Source organism: Nothobranchius furzeri, chromosome 1 (genome assembly GCF_043380555.1).
Source record: "Nothobranchius furzeri strain GRZ-AD chromosome 1, NfurGRZ-RIMD1, whole genome shotgun sequence".
Taxonomy (NCBI): Eukaryota; Metazoa; Chordata; class Actinopteri; order Cyprinodontiformes; family Nothobranchiidae; genus Nothobranchius; species Nothobranchius furzeri.
Window position 1 is genome coordinate 52,205,158 of NC_091741.1, and position 24,826 is coordinate 52,229,983.

General features: G+C 41.2%; 1 protein-coding gene across 4 annotated transcripts in view; it reads left to right on the forward strand.

Annotated features, from left to right (window-relative positions):
- Positions 1 to 23,569, forward strand: part of dock4b (dedicator of cytokinesis 4b) — a 166,140-nt gene extending 142,571 nt beyond the window's left edge. For 2 of the 4 annotated variants that reach the window (XM_015957327.3, XM_015957343.3), the window contains 10 exons: positions 316 to 399; positions 2,808 to 2,927; positions 3,271 to 3,392; positions 5,721 to 5,841; positions 9,027 to 9,108; positions 10,163 to 10,272; positions 14,839 to 14,911; positions 19,035 to 19,151; positions 21,384 to 21,445; positions 22,951 to 23,569. In XM_015957327.3, coding sequence (XP_015812813.1) covers positions 316 to 399; positions 2,808 to 2,927; positions 3,271 to 3,392; positions 5,721 to 5,841; positions 9,027 to 9,108; positions 10,163 to 10,272; positions 14,839 to 14,911; positions 19,035 to 19,151; positions 21,384 to 21,445; positions 22,951 to 23,406 — 1,347 coding nt within the window. In that variant the 3' untranslated portion in view covers positions 23,407 to 23,569. The remainder of the gene's footprint in view (positions 1 to 315; positions 400 to 2,807; positions 2,928 to 3,270; positions 3,393 to 5,720; positions 5,842 to 9,026; positions 9,109 to 10,162; positions 10,273 to 14,838; positions 14,912 to 19,034; positions 19,152 to 21,383; positions 21,446 to 22,950) is intronic. The other 2 variants (XM_015957334.3, XM_015957351.3) reach the window with 2 other exon arrangements.
- Positions 23,570 to 24,826: the final 1,257 nt, after the last annotated feature.

The window sequence follows — 24,826 nt, forward strand, 5'->3', positions numbered from 1 at the left end:
TTCCACAAAGGACTAAGTTATTAATCAAGAACCTGCACAGAATTACAAAATTACTATGCATCTAGATAAAATAGTCTCTCTGAAATATTTTGAAGGACTCAAGAAATGAAATTGGAATGTTTATTATGTGAAGTGCCTTGAGACGACTCTTGTCGTGATTTGGCGCTATGTAAATAAACTTGAATTGAATTGAAATGGGAAGGGGGTGTCCCAAACACTAAATAATTGAGTCAAGTCCAATGGGTTTTCAGTCACATTGCTTTAAATTTTGTTTTGTTGTGTTCTCAGTTTGTTCTGCGTTTTCCGCTCACACAGGCCTTTTTCGTGAAGGACTACATCATGAATCATCCTGAGGACGGTGACAAGATTGGACGCCTGAGAGAACTCATGTTTGAGCAGGTTAGGAGAAAAAACCTTCACCTGAGGTGTTTAACTAACGAGTTCCCACAGGGGTTGGTTTGAGGACCACCAGTTTTCATTTCTATATCTACATGTTTTCATGTATATATATATATATGTTTTGGAAAATTATTTGCCCCTTACATTTTTGCCTTTCTTGGTCACAGTTGAGTGTTTCAGATCAGGAAACAAAATTTCGTAACAGATAAAGACAACCCAAGTCAATAAAAATGCAGTTTTCAAATGATGATGGCGGGACGATTATCCAAACTAATGCGGTTCTATGTGGACAGGTTCTCCCTAAAGTTTCAACTGGTTGTCACACTTTTGCAGGCAACAATAGGAATCAAGCATGTGTGGTAAAGTGATGAATTTTGGTCCTCTTATTTGCAGAATGGTCGAAATTTTGCCTCATTGGAGGTTTTTCAGTCCAAGGCCATTCACTACCAACACCATGTTTTTTAGCTAATGTAAGATGGAACACTCTGTTCTTTGGAGCAGTGCTTTTGGTCTCTTTCAAATTGTTGAGTCATGACCTCTGACCTTAACCAATTAATGCCCGCAATGGTTTTGATGTTCATGGTTCCTTTGTTGTTGACATTCTTTAAAATATTTTAGCCATCTGACAAATTCTTAATTCTACATGTCTGACATGTTGTTTTTGTCCAAGTCATCTGAAATTATTTTCTGATCTATGATCTAAATCATTTAAATATGGCAAAAAGTGGAAAAATTGTTAAATTTGAATAGGAGTAATGCTTTTTCACAGCACTGTATAATCCAGCAACTACTCCAAAATGTCTCTCAACAAAACTTTTAAAAGGGTTGTCATTAATGTTTTTCTGGTTAAATCAATGCTAAAAGTTAAATCTTTTGATTTCTTGAGTTAAACATATAACCTGGATGTGAAAATGATCTTCTACCCTATTTTCTGCATTAGCTTCTGAAAATTCATAGATGGAAAAATGCTCAGTTCAGAAAAGCCTGACAGATCTACATCACACTGTCACTTAATGGTCATGGATTCACCCATTTTGACTCACAAATGTCAATGCTGTTGTTGATTTAGTGTCCAGGAAAGGGCAGAGGACGTCTTGACCAGTAGAAGCCAGCTATTAGCATTAGCAATTGCACCACTAGGGATGGGTACCTTTGACATTTGAATCGATCCGGTACTAATTCCCGGTACCTACGAATCGATACCGGTACTTAACGGTACCAATTTTCGATACTTTTGAGTGTTTATTTTAATTCTCTTTTATAATTAAATATATATTTTTCTCTATATATAACAATATTTGATAAATAACATTCAACTGTTTGTATTTTAACACCGTCCTTGTAGTTTTATAAGCTGATAATTAAACTGAAGCAAATATCTTTACTGTGAACTAAATTTACTGAGTATCTTCATTCCTTTTGCCGTATTTTTTCATTTGATTTTTCCTACTGGGAAGTTAGAATTTCTGAGGAGAAAGCGAACGCACCATTAGCTGATAACAACGGTGGCAATGGAAGCTAACATATCAAGCTAACGTTATCTTAAGCAGTTTATTTAGCTGCTGGAGCAGATTAAAACGATGATGCCTCACACTTAGATCGTTGTCACTGGTTTCTTCTTCACCCAATCACCCAACGCATTTAGTAAAGTGAAGCCAAACTTTAGAGCGCGTTCATGTTCTTCTAGGCGGAAATTCGGAGTTCCGAGGAGAAAGCGAACGCACCATTAGCGAAACGGAAGCTAACATATCAAGGTAACGTTATCTTAAACATTTTATTTACCTACCGGAACAGATTAAGATGAGGATGACTCACTTAGATCGTTGTCTGTCGCTGGTTTCATCACCCAGTTACCCATCACATTTAGTGAAGTAGACCCAAGCGTTAGCGTGCGTTCTTTCTACCCATGCTGCTCTGTTTACAACTCACTCGCAGGGACCGACGACATAACGCTCTTGCGCATGCGCAGCTGTCTAGGCAAGTTCTCGTTATGATGGACGGGTACCGAAACGAGGCACCGTTTGAAACGACGTGAATCGGTGCTCGGTCGGTACTATGGAATTCGGTCGGTACCTTAAAAAGTACCGAATTCGGTACCCATCCCTATGCACCACACAGCAGAACTCCTTCGAGCATGTGTTATTTGTGGAGATAAAACATTAACGCTGCAGAGCAAACAGAGTCAGTGGAAGTGTTGCGATGCTGAAGCTACTTTCTCCTTCTGCATCCTCAAACAGGCGCACCAGAGCTTTTTTTCTTCAGAAAACGATTTACAAGACATTCATTTCCACTAGAGACCACTGCAAATGTATTAAACCTATGAGAGAAGTTGACTTTTAAGCAGGACAAAATTTTGGAAATAATAAGCAAACTTTTGGTCACAGATCGTTTAAATGTTTGTGTTGCAGGCTCACATACTGGAGTACGGCCTCGCTGTCCATGAGAAGTATGTTCCCCAAGACATGAGACCTCTTCATAAGAAGTTAGTGGACCAGTTCCATCTCATGAAATCCAGTTTGGGCATCCAGGTAGGCCTCAAGCTCTTTTACGTCGTTCGCCAGCCATGGTTTAAATGTAATTTAACAGAATTTCTCAAAAACGAAATCATCTGACACGTGTTCTGGCATTTTCCTCTAAATTATTAACCAGAGTCTTTAAAGAAGCATGAACTGAGTTTGACACGAGAGCTTCTGCTGTGTTTATACCTCAGAATAAATGACCCCTACAGTCCTCTAAAGGAGAAAACCACCCCTCATTAAGCAGCCTTCCCTCATCGGCACACTGTGTTGTTGTTTTTTAGTATTTACGTACCTCATGCTGGCTGGGAAAAGCATTTAATCATCTTTCGTCTTCTTCATTTCAAAACCCCAGGAGTTTCCAGCTTACGTGCGAGCGAGCCCCGTGCACTTCACCAACGGGAGCCCGCGGACCTGCAGAAACTCGGTGCAGAGCATCATTAGCCCAGATGGAGGCAGGGGGGTCGCCAGGCGGAGGTGAGGATTCATCTTTTTTTAATTTCCTTTTGTTAGTTTCTTATTCAGTATTCAAGTGTCAGGTATTTCCCTGCTTTCGGGATCTTTAATCAGTTGTCGATTACTCCTTTGTTTTACCAGGATAAAGGTATAAAAAGCACCTAAACATTTCTGCCGCATCTTTTTTTATTTTTTCACTTTGACTGCCAAACTCTGTCCTTTCTCCTTCCCTCCTTACTGCTGAGGCTTTGTGTGGACGTTTATTAGTTTGGGTGGGGGTGGATGGATGATACCCACCGGGATGCTCTTGTGTGGTTCCTGTCAGACCGGCAGGCGGACTGTGTGTGTGTGTGTGTGTGTGTGTGTGTGTGTGTGTGTGTTTTTTGATGTGTTCAGTGACCCTTCCACTCCGTCTACCTGCGGCATTCTGCTTCCACAGTCTGATCCCACGGGGCACAAGAACTTGGGGAAGCGTACATCACTTCCATCTTCCAGTGACATTTCAGCGTTTTTGATTTCTTTTGTGCATTACAGTTTGTGAAAAGCAAACTCACAGGACATCATTTATTTTATGCAATTATGAGCATTTTGGTAACAAAAAGCTGCGATTGTTGCACCAAGACTTTGCATCAAAGACTACTTCCTGTGTCTCTGTTTAATTTTGTTTTTATTCCCTGGCTGGCCTTGATGTCACTCAAACTCCATTGTTTTGGGTAAGTCAAAAGTCCAAAGGGTTAATCGAAAAAACTAAATATAAAACGTTTTATGGATGAAACTACACTGCTCAAAAAAATAAAGAGATCACAAAAATAAGACATCCTAGATCTGAGTGAATGAAGTATTCTTATTAAATGCTTCGTTCTTTACAACAGGTGAAATTGTCAATCAGTGTTGCTTCCTAGGTGGACATTTTGATTTCACAGAAGTGTGACTGACTTGGAGTGGCATTGTGTTGTTTAAGTGTTCCCTTTATTACTTTTTTTTAGCAGTGTACATAGCAATGATTTTTGAGTACTCCACAGTTTGATTACATTTCAGCTGGTTACCATGCATCTTTCTCCCCCCTGCTGTTCCCTCGTGACTGCTTTGTACTTTAGAACCAAATCAAAATAATGACGACGCACCACTTCGACAATATATGAGACTAAATATTCCCTAGAAACAGACAAACAAAGAACTAGAATTTTACAAGTCAATTAAAAAAATACTGTGGAAAAAGTTCTGTGAGCATTCACTTAAAGCAGAAGTTACCAACCTGGTGCCCTCTGGAACTACAGATGCTGGTCATAAAATTAGAATATCACGAAAAAGTTGATTTAGTTCAGGAATTCCATCAAAAAGGTGAAACTTGTGTTATTATTAGGTTCATTCATTACATTCAGACAGATACATTTCAAATGTTTATTTCTTTTAATTTTGATGATGATAACTGACAACTAATGAAAATCCCAAATTCAGTGTCTGAGAATATTATCAATGAAGATCAATGCAACAAAAAGATCAATGCAACAAAAAAAAGGCAAAACACAAAAGGTCACTGCTAAAGAGTCTGCCTGTTCACAGAGCTCTGTCTCCAAGCACATTAATAGAGAGGCAAATGGAAGGAAAATATGTGGTAGACAAAGGTGTTCAAGCAATAGGGGTAACCTATTATCTCCTGGAGAGGGTTGTGAAACTAAACCCATTCAAAAATGTGGGGGAGATTCACAAAGAGTGGACTGCAGCTAGAGTCGGTGCTTCAAGAACCACCACGCAGTCATATGTAAGACAGGCTTCAGCTCTCGCATTCCTTGTGTCAAGCCCCTCTTGAACAAGAGACAGCCTCAGAAATGCCTCACCTGGGCTAAAGACAAAGTTATGTTCTCAGATGAAGTTAAGTTTTGCATTTCCTTATAAAACCAAGGTCCCAGAGTCTGGAGGAAGATATCTAGAGTAACGTAAATGTGGCCCAAAACACAAGTAGAGGCTAGGAAAATTAAATGTAATTTCTGCTTGATCAGTTTCATGAAAAAAGTGACCGCGCTGCCATAAAAGAAGAGAAGAGCTGTGACAGAAGCCATGATGTCCGATCAGGGAAATAATAGCAGGGGAAAAGTGTTTTTCAGCAACATCAATGCCTGGAAATAAAGTTGGTGGAAAAATGTTGTCCAATGCTGGCTCACAAAGCAACAAATTCATGTTTAACATTTGTATATTGACTCTGAATCGTCTAATATATTTTATACGCCCTCCATAACAATACCAGTAAACCTTATGAAATTACCTTTTATCAATCTTACTTTGTTACAGAAAACCTTTATTGTATTTATTAAATCCCATTGTAACAATCTTTCTGTCTGACCCCTTTAGCTGTGGCAGCTACCCTGCAGTGAATCGTTACTCTTCATCCTCGCTCTCATCCCAAGCCTCCAATGAAGTCAGCAACATCACCGGCCAATCAGAGAGCTCAGATGAAGTCTTCAACATGCAGGTAATCCCCCTCTGAAATACAAACACAGTCTAGTAAAGGCTCTCAAAGTAGTAGATTGAGTCCACATCTCAGCATTTGCCCTCCTGCTCCCCCAAGGCTCGACCTGCAGTAATTTTTTTTAACTCCCAACTCGCTCCTGTTCCGCCTTTGTTTTTTCTCTCCTCTGACCCTCGTTCTCTCTATCATCCTGACTCCTTTGTTCGGGGCTTCGTTCGGCCAAACAAATCGTCGTGATTATATCAATTCAGGACACAGTGCTTTGTGCAGGCTGTCCAGGGAGCCCGCCCGAGCCTAATCTAAACTAGATTTGGCCAATTCAGAGAGCTGCCGACAACTCCTGGCAAGCTGTCTGCTGCACCTGGCAGGCCCGGAATAACAGCATGAGAAGGGAAACCGGCTGTTGTCAGGGATCTGACAGAGCCAATTTTTGAATTAGTTTTGAATATTGAGGGTTTTATCCTACAGATTATATACAATTTATTGGAAAATGAGGGGCAAAAAGAGCATTATTATACAGTATATAATTAGCTAAAGCTGTCCAATTACAGATTTATGTTTTCATTTGGAAGGTGTCAGACGTATTCACTGCCATGAATAACCTAGTGATTTAAAAAAAAAGTTTAATTATGGGCACTGATTGTAAAGTTATACAGTCAGTCAATCAAACTATATTCCAGACAGGAAATGCGTTGATATTATGAGATATCAAAGATAAAATAGGAAATAGAATAAGCAAAGACAACAAGTAAACCCTTTTCCATCAAAACCCATATAGGCAGTTGTTCCCGTGTTTGAGAAGGCCGTTACAACTACAACTACAGTTAGTTGTCAACCACATATGGCACATGAATTTATACATGTAGTTCCTCATCACTGCATGAAAGGTAGGGGCATGCCGATTGACCATTTATTTGATGCATGGGACACGTGTCCATTCAAAATCAAATGTGTAAATGTTCATAGATGATTATAAACAAATGCCGAAAAACTGACACAAGGCAAGGGACAACGTTTTGAAGATGACAAAGTACACAATTTGGACAGAGAAGATAGATGGTTTGAGAGAGGAGTAAATGAAGATATCTCTGTCAACTATAACCCTACATTAAACTCAGGTTTCATCATTCCAGCACCTAAAAAGCAGCTCTTAATCTAATCTAAACCCTAATGGTTTCAGTCTAGATCACACCCTCGTGCATCTAATCAATACAATGATTCCCACACAACAGAGGCTAACAGCTCCAACGACTCATCCGGACATAGGGAGCAGGGGTATTCAGATGTAGTTTCTGCTTGTTAAGCAGCAACAGACAGCTACAGTTTATAAGCTTGACCCTCCCATATTCCAGTCAGAATTGGCAAAGCTCCTCGGATGAGAAACGAATTGTCTTCATTCAAACCCCTTTGGATCATTTTCATTATTCGTGTTTATCCTGTAGCTAAATAAACATAGAAAAAAAGTCATCAAAAATAGCGGCAATCGTGATAATCATTTAATATTGGAATCCAAGGACCCTGAATTGAAATCAAATGGTGAGGTACCTAAGATGGTACCTAGGGATGTTACTCTACATATACATGTTACATTGTATATGTTTATGTATTTAGCAGACGCTTTTGTCCAAAGTGACTTACAAGTGATAATCGGCATGTTGCCCTTGAGGCTAACAACAACAATAACAACAACTTGACATAAATAATGGAGAGGAGGGAACAAAGGAGTGGACGGTGGGGGGAGGGGGGGGGGAGGGGGGCGCAGGTGCAGGGAGGGTGCTAGTTTAGAAGATGCTCTCTGAAGAGCAGGGTCTTCAGGAGTTTCTTGAAAATTGAAAAGGAAGCCGTAGTTCTGGTGGTGCTTGGAAGGTCATTCCACATTTGTGGAACGATGCATGAGAAGAGTCTGGATTGTCCTGAGCGTGGTGTAGGCACTGCTAGCCGACGATCTTGTGATGTGCGGAGCGGCCGGGCCGAGACATAAGCCTTTGCAAGAGGATTCAGGTAGATGGGAGGCATACCATCTCGGACTTTGTATGCTAGTGTTAGCAATTTGAATTTGATGCGTGCTGCTAGCAGTAGCCAGTGGAGCTCAATGAACAGAGGGGTGACGTGTGCTCTTTTTGGCTGATTGAAGACCAGACGCGCCGCTGCGTTCCGGACCATTTGAAGAGGTCTCACAGTACAGCCTGGAAGACCAGTTAGAAGGGCATTGCAGTAATCGAGGCGGGAGATGACAGTAGATTGCACCAGGAGCTGGGTGGCGTGTTGTGTTAGGTATGGTCTGATCTTTCGTATGTTATACAGCGCAAAGCGGCATGAACAAGCAACAGAGGTAAAATGATCTTTAAAGGTCAGGTGTTCATCAATCACAACACCCAGATTTCGAACTGCCTTTGAAGGAGCCAGAGATGGGAAGTCATTTTGGATTGAGATATTGTTCTGTATGGATGGTTTTGCTGGGATGACAAGTAATTCAGTTTTAGAGAGGTTGAGTTGGAGATGGTGGGATTTCATCCATTTTGATATGTCAGAGAGACAGTTTGATATTCGTGCAGAAACAGTGTGGTCGTCCAGTGGAAATGATAGATAGAGCTGGGTGTCATCTGCAGAAGCCATGTGATCGAATGATCTCACCCAGTGAGGTGGTGTATATGGCAAAGAGAAGATGTCCTAATACAGAGCCCTGGGGGACTCCTGTGGCAAGATGGTGCACGGTAGAGGATTGTCCAAGCCAAGATACACTGAATGATCATCCTGTGAGGTACGATTCAAACCAGGCATGTGCTTTCTCTGTGATGCCCATGCTAGAGTGTGGACAAAAGGAAGCCATGGTTGACAGTGTCAAATGCAGCCGATAAGTCGAGCAGTATAAGCACTGAGGATTTGGCAGTCGCTCTAGCTTCTTTTAAGGATTCTGTCACTGCTAACAGAGCAGTTTCAGTGGAGTGGCCATTTTTGGACCCAGAATGGTAAGGGTCAAGCAGACAGTTTTGAGAGAGGTATTCTGTGATCTGCTTGAAAGCCACTCTGGATTTTATTTATTTGCTAACACGCTCACAGAAACTGATACTGCCAAAGTTTCTTACAGAAATAAATGCAGGACCTTTTGAGGTTTTTATGTGTTTATCTCTATTATGTTCAGAAACTTTTTTTTATGTTTGTGTCATTTTTATCGCTCTCACCTACAGCCCAGTCCTTCTACCTCGAGCCTCAGCTCCAACCATTCTGCCTCGCCCAACGTCACCAGCTCAGCCCCCTCCAGTGCCAGAGGTGAGCCGACTTCTTTTACGAAATAATGCGCTTCAGGCTCGTAAGATGATATTTCAAACCCCAGCGATCCACATCGAGGTGGCAGACGAGAAGTCCTAACGGACAGAGTGAACTTATAACCTTTTAGCGACACGATGTTCTCTAAAACCGCTGCGGCATTCTGTCTGATGAGGTTAGCGAGGTTAGAAGACAGCTTGGAGGATGTAGCTGGGGGTGGAGAGGGACAGCAACAAAGCAGAAAGTGCAGCAAAAACATGAAATGATGAAAAATAAAAGAGTTGAGAGGAGTGCTTTTGAAAATGCACAAGAGAGAATAAGAGATTATTACAGCTGATTACAGGTTTCTGTTAATATTTCTCCAAACCTCCATGCATTCTGTACCGAAAATATCTAAAACCATTTCCTTCTCAATGTGCTCAAAAGTGTAAATGTGTTTCTGTCCAATCCCCATCATAAAATGTAAGAATATATGAAGACGTTTATGGAAGCATATGCACTCCCCTTTGGCAAGCTGCTGACAGCGGGCGGCGCCCTTATAAAAGTGCCCTCTGTCCACCCATAAAGCATGTCGAGAATTATTGGCATAATGACGTTACCTGAACAAGAGCCAGCGATCGCTAACTTATATGATGGCCTTCCAAGTGCTATCGCATTCACTGCTCGGTCAAGATTCATACAGCAGCTGCTGTAAAAATAACAAATGTGTGGCATTTGTGCTTATCTCTTGTCTTGTGTTACATGTCTAACCCCGTCTAGCTGTAGCTCACATCTGTGTTGTGGCTGTTCCGTGTAAGAGGAGGTGTAGGAGGGAGGTCAGAGGGAGTGTGTGTGTTAGAGAGAGAAGGAAGGACCAGGCCATTTATCACATTGTGGAGCTAGTGAGGCTGAAAGGATGGCTGGGAGGGAGAAGGAGAGATTGGCCTTTCCTGATTGCTGGTATTTGTGGGTAATAGCCTAACACCTCACCCCTGTTTGGTCGCTTTTATGTTGTTTGCCTTTGAGTGTGTGTGTGTGTGTGTGTTCCGGCTCTAATGTCTCATGCTGTTTATTCCAGGTTCGCCTCAGATGGCAGAGAAACACAAGCATTCCAGAGAAAATACCTGTCTGTCTCCGAGAGATCGACCAGTCAGCGCCATCTTTCCCAATCCCCTCGACCCTGCGCAGGTTTGCACTCATGAGTATCTCAACACACACGCACACACGCACACACACACACACACACACACACACACACACACACACACACACACACACACACACACACACACACACCTTTTTTTAACCCTTCCCATTTTAGTGTTGCCTTCACCTTAGGCTAGTGCTTCAGTTAGTAGCATTTGGAAGTTTTTTAATTGGTAAATGAGAGAAGTTTTTCAGTTACTTAAAAAGTAATTCTACAAGCAAGCTTCAACTAAGTTGATGGCTTTTAGAACAGAGTGGTAATTTGTGACAAACTTCTTGTAATATTTTAGTTAGAGTTTTTATTGTTTGTGTATTTTTTTGAATTTCAGTTTATTAAAATATAATATAATAAATTTATATATAATAATCTTAGCTGCCCAGTTAATAGTCTATCACACTGTAGTAGTTAGTGGGTCACAAATAGAGGTTGACTGATAAAGGTTTCTATCAAAACTGGCAGCTGATGGCCGATTTTTGAAGAAAAAAAAACTACTTTGGTAAAATAAATAGTTGAGTTTGAATTGTTATGGTTTGGCCAATACCAGTGCCAAGTTTCAGAAATGAGGGCAAACTGATCACGAACAAAGTAGATATAAACTTTTTGTATTTATTTTTGGTAAAAGAAATGGTTGTTCAACCAGTAATGGTTTATCAATGCCCAATACCAATGTTAGTTTTTAGAAATTGACAAACTATGTTCCAATAATTAAGAAGCATTACATAAATCCTTTTTTGTTGACATAGGATGTTGAGGTCAGTGGCTAATATCAATTCATTTATATTATTCAAGGCAGCCTATGGTTGACTTTTGAAGCTGTATCTTTTTGGGGGGGGGGGGGGGGGAGATAAATGAATGATGTACCTGAATTTGAAGAAAATAAATACACACACAAACACAATAGTGTTTAAAGAAATTCCAGCCAATACTTACAGGTTTGCAAAGTTAAACCAAAAAAGTGGTTGGGCTTTTTACAAAAATTAATCCAAAATGGACCCACGGTTGTTTTAGGTGACTTCAACAATCAAATCAAAAGAGATGAAAGTCAACATCAAAAGATCATGCAGACACAAAACGTGGAGTAAAATTTCTGTAAAGCTTATGTTGGATTTCAGCAAGAATCAGAGGAGCACTTTCTTGTCCTCTACAGATGTTGTGTTAGCTTTGTTAAGCTCTACTTGTTATCCAGGTTTGTTGTTGTGAGACCGTGGCATGAATTCAAATAAGCGATCCTAGATTTGTCCATCTCTGTGTTTCGCTCTGCCTAGAGGGGGAAACTCAAATTTCTACAAACTGAGGCCACCAACAAGGTGCATACTGGGGCAGAAAACAAGGTCACCTTTCTTCTGCACCATACATCTCAATGTGTGCAAGACTAAACCGGGCACATTGTGTGAGGGCTTTTGTCGCTGAGAAGAGCAGTTTTCCAACAGAGGTGGATGTTAACTTCTGTTTTTATTAAAGCATAGCTCTGCCTCGTTTCACTTTGAAAAAAGCATTCTTGTACAGCAAGCTTGTGTTACCTTAATAACAAGAGGTGACAAGAACATCTTGATATTGCAATGCCTTTTATGGCCGAAGGACAGTACGTAATACAATCACACACTCGGTTGGCGGTGGTGAAGCTTTAGAGAGAGATAATGTGTTTGCTTTACAAGGCCGTTTATTTCTAGCAGCCGCTGCTTGTAGCAGAGTTCACCTGGTTTTCTGACTCTGTTTGTGAAGATTTCTATAAACGGCAGTGATTGGAGAGAGCCCACTGACTATGAGACACCTTTATTTGTTGGCTAAATGGAACGCTGATTGCTTGTATCACTTAATGCAATCAGAGTAGAAATACACAGGTCATAACAATGAAGACTTTGACTTTGTGGTTTGTGTCTCTTTCTGAATTTTTTAAGGAAAGGTTTCACATGAGGGTTAGGAACTGGCTCAATAACTCACATTATTTTCACTTTTTGCTCTAATTATAAGACGAAGCCTTTTTGTGTGGGCAGCAGAAGATTATTCAATTGCAGAGGATTCCAATGTGTTGGTGGTCTTTCAATGCAGAAAGATTGTAGTCTCATCTCATTTAGACCTGTCTTCTACTTCTCTGAGTCCAGACTGTGAGAGCAGCAGGCCTAGCAAAGAACACCATACTGTCCTTTCTTCACCCATATCCCCCACCCACTTTGGTCGGATTTCAAGGTGTCCCCGAGCCAACCTAGGGATATAATCACTCCAGCATGTCCTGGATTTGCCCCAGGGTGTTCTTCTGACAGGTCATGCCCAAAACAACCTTCCCAGGAGGTGGCCTCTTACCTCTAAGCTCTAGTTTATAATTCTCCTATATAAAAGATTGTTTCTTCTTCTTCTCCGTCTGCATCAGTAAAGAGACGTGCAACGCCTTTATCCATTGTTGCAAGGGCTGTCCAGCAGGCTTGCAAGGACAGACAGAGTAGAGCCCACTTTTGGTCATTATCCAAACAAAGCTCATGGCCACATATGAGGCATGGAATGCTAGCAACTCTTCATCTCAAGAGCCTCGCATCACTGAAGACATTGTCCCGATCTGCCTGTTGATATCCCGCCCCACCCCTCCCCCACTCATGAACAAGACCCTGACATATTTTTAGTACTCCCCTTGAGGCAGGACCTTTCCCCCAACCGGAGGTAGGCAATCCACCCTTTTCCAATAGAGAACTATAGCCCCCATCATTTGGAGGTGCTGCTCTTCATCTCAGTGTGAATTGAATACCCCTGGTCTAAAACCTCTTTCATAAAACAATGACACTAATTGGCCGCAAAGCTGAGGTGGCATTAGGGAGCCTTTGGTTGTTCATTAGTGGTCAGACTGTGGCGGTAATGTGTTGCGTTCATGTGCATTTCAGAAAAGATTATGCAATGGTGGTATAAAGAGGGTGTGGGAGCGGTTTCTGCACTGTCACAGACTTCCTTTTAGCTTGTAGTAGTTCTACATGTGATCATGACATCACCCCACATTGCCCCAAGGTGTAATCTTCACCCAAGTATGGCATTGTTGGGTTGTTACTACCAAGCTTGGTAGCACAAGTGCAGCAAATTCATGCATCACCATGCCGCCCCTGTGTCTTACATGAAAGTGCCATGGTGGCAGTATTCCTGTAATTTGCCAGTATGGTGTTTCTTATGAAAACGGCTTTCACCTGATCACTTCCACACTAATTTGTGCTAAAATACGCTCTCCCAAAGATGTGTTTACTTGATGACCACGCCTATCTTTCTTCTGTCGTCATGCTACTGTAAGCCAGAACCATGTTTGTTAACTTGCAGGTATGGCGCTACATTAGCCTTACCAGCGACTGTTATCATAATCAAATAGTATGTCTCTTGTGTTTATTTCAAACCAGTGTACTTTGCTGTCATTGTAACTAAAGCGGCATTGTTTAAATGTTATGTTGCTGTTAACTCATTCACTGCCAGCCATTTCCTGATTGGTAAAGCCCTTCGCTGCCAGCAGTTTTCACCATTTTTACTGTTTTTTTTAAAGACTCACAGAACGTTGCACGCTAAGATGATGTCGATGCCAAAACTACCTAAACAAAGAGTAGACTCACCTCTTACATCAGGAACTTTATCCCTTCTTTCATAATCCATTGTTGCATTGTGATCGGCAGAAGCTTTTCTGGTTCACGTCGCACCTTTTTTACAGCAGCTGCCCAAAAAAGATCTCCTAACACATGGATTTTCTGCTTCCCGGTCATGTGACATGTGACGTACGCAGATGAAGATCGGCTTTAGAGCTGGGATGTTTGTTCACACGGTGCGGGGGCTCGCTCCGACCCCCACACAGTAAAAAAATGCAAATGACGACTTTAGTCGTCAATGGCAGTGAACGGTTGGATTTTAAATGACGACTTTTCTCGTCAATGGCAGTTAATGAGTTAATGATAACGGTGACCTCAACCAGTGCTGTATATGCAACAACAGTCCTTGCGAAATTGCAGAAACGTATTAAAATTTCTTCAGAAATGTAACTTTTTAGTTGTATTGTTCAGGAATTAGCTAAAGTGATATTCATGATACGTTTGCCGTATCACTCACGCCTATTCTACATTGCAAGGTACATCTTTCAATTTCAACTCCATTGAATTTTGAACAAACTGTTATAACTCACACTCCTGATATATTGGGTAGCCTGTATTTGTCAATTTAGCTTTTATTTCATCTCCAATTATTCTATTCATTCTTCATTATTACTTCATTATTTAGGATCCAGAAAACAAGCTTTGTCTTTTATCAATGCTTAACACACTTGTTTTTTATTGGGGATGTGTTCAGCATTCAGCAAATGTACACTGACTCATGAAAAAAGAAAGAAAGTAGCAAGCATTATACTTGTAAGAAATGCTTTCATCCAATGCTGCTGGCCTTTTAATGGCACAATGTTAGTAAAATTGTGGCCATTGTTGAAGGCTTTGTCCACTTTCTATACATTCTCAGAATATTTCACATCAGCACTTGCATATATCTCAGACGTCGACTTGCTTTGTGTATTTAACAATAATTTGGGTCATTTCTTTCTGCAGAGAGCTCCTCCGAATCAGATAGGTGATACCACTCTACCACGGAGCGACCCCAACCTATCAGCACCAGATAAAGGTACATGCACTTTTTTGGTATAGCTTTCTTATGCATACAGTACGCAGTGTCTAGAAATACTAGAAACTGACTTATATATACATACATACATACTGGTACATACATGTACAGTATATGTACACATGGACTGCAGAAAATTTTAGTCAAATGAAATTGTTTCCCATCAGTGTGAGTAAACAGCTGCCTGAATCCAGTGTTGGGAACGTTCGTTTAAAAAACAAACTAGTTCAAAGTTCAGTTCATACATTTTAAAACAAACTAGTTCGTTTCTTAGTTCATAATAATTTTTTTTAGCTAAGTTCAGTGTTCCAAATACAAACTAGTTCATAGTTTTTTTCTCCTATATCTATCTTATGAAATAATTTTCCTATAGTTGGCACCCGTTCAGTCCACACTCATACCCAGCTGCAGTTTTAACCCTACAGTATATTCTCCATAACATGAGGAAAACATTATTTGAAAATTTTTTAAATGGGAAAGTATTAAACAATCTTAGGAAGCAGGCTGAGGTAGCAAACTCAAATTGTAGTATTAAAAGTGCAAAACATTAAAAAATGTATAACCTTTCAGTGAAGTCCTGTTTCAATTTTTCTCAATGAACCTTGACTCTTGCAAACAGCATAGACGTAGAAGAGTAGATGCCGCACCAACCGCTGCTGCCTATGTTTGGCCGCATTTGCGGGTTCTACGTTTTATAAACTCAATGGTTAACAGGATGTTTTAGCTAGGCTTTAGCTCCGGCAAAGCTCCGTGGAGATCTGGAGCTAGAACGGCGAAAGAACGCGTTCATAAACCCGTTCACGCACGCCAGGATGAACGTACTCACTTTTACGTTCATCAGGCAAAATACGAATGAGTTCAGTTCATGAAAAAAACTGTACAAATTCACGAACGATCATACATTGAACGTGTTCAGGCACAACACTGCTTGAATCCATCTCTAAACGCTACTGCATACTGGAAGCATCAGCGGTGCGGAACAGTGGCAGAACATCACTGTTTCAATTTAGAATCCATTTTAGTGTATTGGGTGATTCACACCAGCCGTGATGCAGACATTGTCAGGCTTCTGGGACATGACAATATCCAGTGTTAACATAGGTCTAGACAGGAAATCACATACAGTTTCAGTGTACCCCCCCCCCCCCCCCCCCCCGGTAATTTTCAATGTAAAAGACTGTTACAGTGATGTGATTTCATATCTATGTACTGTAGATTACGTCATTACAAGTGACTTAACAACTTACAAAAGCTACATTTGGCCCACATGTCTAGAGATTGACATGTTTGGGCTACAGTCTAAAAGTTGTATTTCTCTCTGGAATATGTTATCTATGTGACACAAGTGATGAAATATGTATTTTAAATCTGTAAGAAAACTCAAGTTAACCTCCCACCACTTAATCTCAGTGTCTTTTTATCTAAATATTAAAAAAAAAAGTCTGAATTTGAGCCAAAACACAAAAGATTCCTCCACTTTTACCACTTCCACCAAGTGTCAAACATCCCACGTTGATCATTTTTGCACATTCTTGTGGAGAAACAAACAACCAGTAGCAGTCACATGCTTTCTTCACGGTGTTGGAATAATTACTCTGGGTGGCAAGAAGAGACGCCTTGAAACAAAGAGGGATGTGATTGCTTCCGTGTGACTCACGCACAAACACGCACCTTTCCATGTGAGTCGAGTGTGGTCTGAAAATACAGCAGTGGGTGCATTAAACTGCCACAATATGCTGACATGACAGTGATGAAAGGTGCTAGAATTAACACAAAACCCGCTATTGTATATGTTGCTTATTTTGTATTATTAGTTGAAATGGTGTTGTTTGGATAAAAATACCACCATAAAACATAATGTAGCAATATGCTTGAGGCTGTTCCATTGCTGAGTGAGTAATTATGCTCCTACAGCTATTTAAATACTAAACAAACAAGACTTCCTAGTTTTTATTGCTTATTCTTGTTTTGTTGCAGAAATTGGTATAACTAAATTAGCTGCATAACAAGAAGCTGAGTGTTTGATTAAAAGTGAACCATATATGTGCAAATGACACAAAAACAGCTAGAAATTCCTCATAAACACCCTTCAAATATCTCAGATTTAAAATCTATAACTAAGTATTGCAAATAAGCCCTGAAATGTCAGGAAAGAGTAAATATCAAAGAAAGTAATCAAAAAATTACATTTTTAGGTAAAAAAAAAGAAGTTAATTTTGACTGTGGTTTGTTAAAGGCAATACAAAAACCTTTGTATTGCTGTATGAATTGAATAGATTTCTACATAAATTTCCTTAATGGTCCATCCATCCATCCATTTTCATGGGGGGGGGGGGGTTAAGTGATTTTGGGAGCAGCCTTTAGGAGAGCGCTTATTTTATTCTGCTTCAATGTCCTGTGTATGAGGCAGTTCAGATTGTAGGGCATGAATTAGATCAGTAACAAAGAAGTCGAAGCTATGTTGAACTAATATGCCCCCTAGAGGCAGGCTGCAGCATGATGTTTGAGCCCATGCATTCCAGGTTAAATACCGGGGCTTTTGCATGACTGAAAAATACACTTCAGATCGTATTTTTGCAGGTAGTTCCTTTACCTTGCTGTGCCGATTCAATTTGGTTGTATTTGGTTTAGAAAATGCTTAAAGGCATACTAAGAAACTTATTTATTTTCTTGTTTTTCTTGAGCCCTTTACAGGGTTAATGAGAAGTCACTTAGACCCCCACTGCCTTCTGTAGCCAGAATGTTGGCAGGCCACCACCTGTTGGACCTTTGCTGACAAACCGGGCTGTGCTGTCTGCTTTCAGCACATTTCCAGCATGTTTTAGATCATGAACACAGCTGATTTGTTTCATTTAGTGATGAATCACTCCTGTAGACACTAAAGAAGGCTGAGACATTTCTGCAATTAGATTACGGTGGAGATGAGGTGGAGATATTTTTGGTTTAATCCCAGATGATTAATAACTGACACTAGGGGGTGCTAAAAGCAAGCAAAACTACCAAGTGTGCCTTTAAATAAACCCATGAATGAACCCACAGACTCATGCTAAAACAAGCTCACAGATGCATGTTGTGAAGTTGAACACAGTTTTATCTATGTGCATGGTTTTAATTGGTCATGGTTCATGCTGACAAGTTATTTTCTTAGTTTTGGACAGATTGGCCAAATAAATCAGCTGACCTGTCAATGAATTTCTCTGGAATCCATTGTTTCACAATCAGTGACTTAGTGTTGTAGTGGGACCCGATCATGTAACCCAGAGATTGTGTACATAATGGCCTTTATTTGATATAGCGTCTTCTAGAGTCCTGGAACCCCCCAAGGCACTTTACAACGCATTCAGTTATTCACTCATTCACACACACATTCACACACTGGTGGTAATGAGCTACATTGTAGCCACAGCTGCCCTGGGTCACACTGACAGAGGAGAGACTGTCGTACACAGACACCACCGGCCCCTCCGAACACCTCCAGCATGCAAGGTGGGTGTCTTGCCCAAGGACACAACGACAGCGAGAGACTGAGCGGGACTCGAACCTGCAGCCTTCTGATTACGGACTTAACTCCTATGCCACCATCGCCCACATAAAATTAAAGCTGCTTGTGACCTGGCTTTAAAATGGAGTAAAACTTCAAAATCTTGTATCAATAGTGTGTCTATAAAATAATCAGTTACTTAAGCAGCCTAGATCTTTTTCCTAAAAAGAGTATTTTTGAATGCATTCTGATCCACTGTGATTGACAGTGAGCAAATAAGCCGACAAATGTCATCAGTGTTTGTTATTGAGGAATGTGGCGTTGCGTTATTTCCACCCAGCTGCGCCCACTTCAAAGAAAAGGAATAAATATGTCATGTGTAATAACCCATAATCCAAGACGAGCAGGAACAGTTTGTACTGAATCCCATCACTTGAAGCAGACGGAAGGTTTTAAACTACTTAATGACAAACTTTTTCCCCTTTTTCCACACTTTAATTATTGCCAAACCAATGTTGCTGCTGTTTATATCATGCTCATGTTTTCTACCATCTTATCCAGTTAGGATGTGCACATCTTTTTATTTTTGCATGTTGTCCTTAGCATTTTGTGACTTGTGGTGTTTTTTTGTGTGCTGTGAAGTGAGACCCACTCCCAGTAGCTGGAGCCTAGACAGTGTCAAAGAGGGTTCAGCATCCTTCTCTGACTCTGTGGGCAGATTGGTTTGCCCTCCTGTTCCTCCCAGGCCACCATACTCAGGTAAACAGGCTAAATCATCCCTTGAAGAATGGTACTTTAAGGTACCTTTTCCTGACCAGCTCTTCCTATTGAAACGTCTTCTTCACCTTCAGCTTTTTATATACTAACAGGCTTGAATGGTAATTCTGAGGTCTGTACATTGCATAAAAAGTGTCAAACACACCAGTGTTTTTCTCCATGAATATCCCCCTAATGGGGTTATTGGTATGAAGTGCTCACCAGATGTTGATAACAATCCAAGTAATCTACACAAAACATCCAAATGTTCAAAACTGTTATGTGCAATTCAGTGAGTTACATAGGAAATGAACACTGAACGTGACAAAAACTGGATGCACAAAAGCACTAAAATCCAAGAAACGTTAGGTTATGCATATTACCGCTGTTCCCCGAAGGAGAGGAACGAGATATAAAGAATGTACTATGGGATATCACGCCCTTGTGTGGCCTGGCTCAAGAGACATTTAATCACGCCTGTAAGGCAAATGAAAGTGATGCGGCGTGGAGGCCCCGCCCTCCACTTATAAGCAACCGCATTACTGTCAGTCCTCAGTTCGATAGCCGCTCTTCACCGAGCTGGGCTGTGAACTGGGGCAGCCCTGCGTTGTACCTTGTTCCTCTCCTTCAGGGAACAGTGGTTATATGCATAACCTAACATTCCCTTTCAGTTGATTCACTTGGTACAACAAAGGTACTATGGGACTTATCGAAACGCCCCATGAGCAGCTATCAAACCTGGCCTGAGATTGCAACCTAAGATGGCAAGTCAGATCCAGCAGAGAGAACTGCATGGGCCACTGAAGGGGCCAAAACATCCAAGCGGTAAAACCTCTCAAAGATGTGGGGTGTAGCCCAGCTTGCAGCTGAGCAGATGTCATCAACTGAAACACCTTTAAACAGTGTCCAAGAAGCAGCCACACCTCTAGTAGAGTGTGCCCTGACCCCTAGGGGCAGCTGGGAGACCTTAGCCCCATCTCAACTCTGATTGGCCTCCGTTCACTTTGCAGCATTGATGTTTTATCGCCTCGAATAACACGAGTCTGAAGGAGTTCTGCCATGGTGAGTGGTGAGACTCTTCAGAAAGCAGCCCACAAATGCATCCTCATTGTCCCCAAATTTCAAGGACAGGTCTGGTGTATCCTTACTGGCCTACCCCATCCCAAGATTCAGTGTGGTTTGAACGGGAGACTTTTGTTCTTTTAATAACGGCGGAGGAATCAGGAGAGCAATGCTGTTTTAAATGTGAGTATAATGACAAATTCTGAAGGAAGGGTAGGAAACAATAAAATCGCTTGGCTGTTCAAATTCACAGCCACTCACTTCCAGTCTAGGTGGTCGGCGAATGACCCAGCCTACTGCCAGGTAGTCTGGGTCATTACAAATATGCTTCCCCTAAAGTTGGACTCGGGCAACTTCTTTCAATGGCTCTACGCTTTGTTTCACCACACATCACTGGAGTTCCCAAAGGAAATGTTAACCCTAAACAACCAATAGAACTTGGGTTGTTGCAGAAACTGTCCCAGTCACCCAACTTGAACCTAATTGGAAACCAATTTAAAAAAAAAAAACAAAGAATAGACTTTATAAAGTTCAACAGGGTTTGAGTTTAAAGCCATCATCGCCAACAAATACCTTCCTACGTATTACATCCTGGTGTGTTTCAATGTTTATTCCCCTGTGTTACTCTGCTGCATTACACATTTCATTCAGACCAATAGTCTGATGTCTTGTATGAATTTCATGTCAGTAGCCTCATTAGCAAAATATCTACTGAGAAAACATTGGTGTGTTTGACAGTTTTCTTGCTGTGAATCTGGCTTCAGATTAAAAAATGTTTTAGTTCTTTTCCTTTCGATCCTCTTTAGAATCACACGTCACTGGCTTTCCTCAAGCTTTCCTCACCAAAGTGTTTCAGTTTGTATTTTAATTATTTACACATGCAACAGACTTAACTCATTCCCTAGTGTTTTCAAATGAAGTGCAATGTCCACTAGCATCATCAGCAGATGGAATATTTATTTATTGCATCATACATTTGCAGCTGTTGGATGTAGAAACTCCTTAAAGCAGCCAAGAGGACCTGCAGAGCATCATTTGACTGACTCAAGCTCTACGCCTCCAGCCCTGTTTGCTTTGTGTGTTTTATGTTGGCATGACTCATGCTATCATCCCAATGAGCAGAAAGGAAACCTCTTCTAATTTCAAATGTTCTCTTCCTTTCTCTGTCACCAGGCTCCTCGGCTAAGAACATGAGGTCCCAATCCCCTGGCCCCACATCCAGATCTCCTCAAAAGGTCTCTTCTGTTGGTTTTTATTTTTCCTTTCGTTCCTATATTCTTCCCCAACGACTCACCGAATCGGAGGTTATTATCCTACTTTGAGTCAGGAGAGGCTTTGCGTTAATGCTCACTGAAGCTGCTAACAGCTCCACTGTTGCTGATTTAGTACTTGTCATGTCAGTGGTCCCAGAAGGGCCTCCAGAAAACGGGACTGGCTGCAGGGCATTCGTTGTTTTAGCTAAATATACTCTAGCCTCTAGGAGGTTGTCACCTGATAACTGAGAATCTAATATACCAGAGGACCTTGAGCTTCTTTGCTGGTATTTTTTCTGTAAATATCATCTACAAAAACTGTTTGTTTTTCTTCTCTCTTTGATAAATGCCGCTCTGAACATTGACTTCAGTTTCCATCAACCAAGCTGTTCAAACGGGTGTTTAATATCTCTGACCTCATAGGGTATTTTTTTATTTATGTTTCATTCTCTCATCTACAAATAAACTGATTATTCTCAGTTTGACTCCAAGCTCTGATTTATCGTTAATGAGCCTCTTATTAGTTAATACCAGCCAGCAGAAGAGGTTTAGGAAAGGTTAAGTAAGCTCCAAGAGAGCTCTTAATGAGAGGAAAACCTTATCTAGGCTCCTCTTCTGCTTGATCTTTGTGGGTATTTTGCAAATAAACAGTGCTAAGCTTCCAGCTTTGCTGCAGGTGTGATGTCTCCTCGTGTGTGACAGCTACCAGGTTGTGCGTGTGTGTGTGTGTGTGTGACAGTGTGTGTGGTCTGCTTGTAAAATGGGAAAGGAGATACCAAAGTGTGAGTGACAGCTTGGCACACAGCATGCTCTGTCAGTCAGATTTGTGTGTGATGGAGTGTGTGCATGTTGTCACATTTGTGTGTGTGTGTGTGTGTGTGTGCACATGCATGCGTGTGTGTGTGTGTGTGTGTTGTTGTGGAAAAAGATGAGGCCTGGAGCGAAGCACCAAGCTGCCCATCACTGCACAGCAAACGATGGAATCCTCTGTGGATCTCCAGTGGGGTCCCATTATCTGGTGCATGAACATACACACACACACACACACACACACACACACACACACACACACACACACACACACACACACACACACACACACACACACACACACACACACACACACACACACACACACACACACCAGTTTGTGCAACCAGGGGCCCATTACCAGCCTGCAAACCCCAGGGCAACAAAGAACCTGCAGAAAATACATGTAGGCACTCTGACAGAGCTGCACTTACTCATCCCTGGAGGCAGAAATGAAACTTGGGAGAAGGTTGTCTTTGGGAGTTGAAGTTATTTACTGTATTAAATGTCAAGATTTTAATCTTGTGCAAAATAAACCAGGGGTGGGTAGCAGACGGGTTACTTTGTCTTTGATACAGGGAAGTTCCTGATCCAAACATATATTTAACATGTCATCTGGAAAAATGCACTATAGATAAAAGGAAACATAACTCCTGTTATGTTTTGTCTCTCCACAGACTGCAGTACCACCTTTCACCCCGTCGCCAACTGAGTGCCAGTCGGCCAGCCTGGTCTCCAACTCCCCCGCTCTGTCTGGCAGCTATAGCAGTGGCATCTCCTCCCTCAGTCGCTGCAGTGTGTCAGAGGCTTCAGGCACTGAGCTGCCCATTGGAGACCACACACCGCACCCACTACCCCCACCTACCACCTTACCAAACTCTGTCTCCAGCAGCTCGGATGAGCCGATCCGCAGGGAGAACAAGACCCCACCTCCCTACAGTGTCTACGAAAGAAACAACCCCCGCAGACCTGTGCCGCTGCCACATAGTCTCTCCATCCCCCCTCAAACGGACCCGCCAGCCCTGCCACCCAAACCTCACCAGCTCCGCACAGGCAGCATGAAGCTGGACGGAACCGCCGACCCTCGAGTTCCCAGACCGAGGCCTCTGCCCAGGAAGGTGTCCCAGCTATAGGTGCCGTTTCAGGGTGAAGGTGAAATAAACACACACTGGCGTATTTTGCACTTTTATACCCACTTTTATTTGTGATCTTCAGTTTGGCATTCCAACACTGCAGTGGAAAACACCTAGAGGTCAACAGGTGATCAGAAACAAACTACCAGAGGAAGAAAGTTCCCTTTCCTAGTCACTAGAGGCATTGCAATGACTTTGATGTGGTCTTTCTGCACTTTTTATCTCTAGTATGTGCAAGTCACCATAACACGTGTTTACCAGAACCTTCTAGACAAATAAAACACAATTTTGATAGAAATAATAATCTCAGATATATGTATATTGGTATATATGACAATTGTTTTTGCCTTAAGTATTGAAAACAGAGTCTTTTATCTGAGTCTTGCACGTTTTTTAGTTTTTTTTTTATAACAGTATATTTGTATACTTTATAGCTTAAAAGGTGCTAGAGGCCTCGAGTATGCATTTCAGTGACGAGTAGAAGACAGGGGTGTGTTCTCATAGTTGTTTTCCTCAAGGGTGCAAAAAATTAGAATAATTATTTATATAAAATTTTTAATAAAATTGCTTCATTACCTGTTTTTGTGCCTGATGTAACAATTCTGACAAGCTAGGGCCATGTTTGGTCTTTTTTCTGCAGCAATATTCAACAAAATAGTTGTTTTTTGCACAATGGAGGTAAATTAGAGGCTGTTTTTAAAAACATTCAGTAAATTAGCAGGCTGGGGTGGTTTTAAACTTGGACTAATAACGGATCAAACTTAAGGCTATTATGTGAACACACCCAACTCCTCCTGCATGACATGTACGTGACAAGATATGTTTTGTGGGGAGGTTAGCAATTATTGTGCCAAAGGAACAATAATTTCTTTTTTTGCTTCTTCTTAATTTTAAACTCGGGCCTGAAATCAAAAAGCTTGGAATTGCTCACTTGAAAAGACTTTTTTTTTTTACACCAAAATCCAAATTAGTGTCAACTCTGCTGGCCAGTTTTAATTCTAGACAAGCACAAATGAAGAGTTTACCATCTCCAGCATGACCAGTACTGTTATTAGAAACTTAGTTTGTCACAAAGCAAGAATTGGAACATGACTTTTCCAATCATCAGTGACCTTAAACCGTCTGATGACTTGATATTCTGCAGGAGAAACATCCACAAACAAATTCTAGTCAAATATTTGTACAGATGACATTTGCTTTCTGTTTGATTAAAACCGTGGATGTGAGCTGACTGCACGATGAATAGTTGCTCAGTTCAGCCGTGTCATAATTGTTCTATGGTATGCACATTTTACACCATTTTGTAAAATAGAGGAAATTAAAAATACTCAACAATTAACTGATTTTTTTCCCTGTGATGGGGGTGGGGGGGGGGAGCGGGTAGTGGGTAGCTTTTAGTATTGTTTGTATGTTTATAATT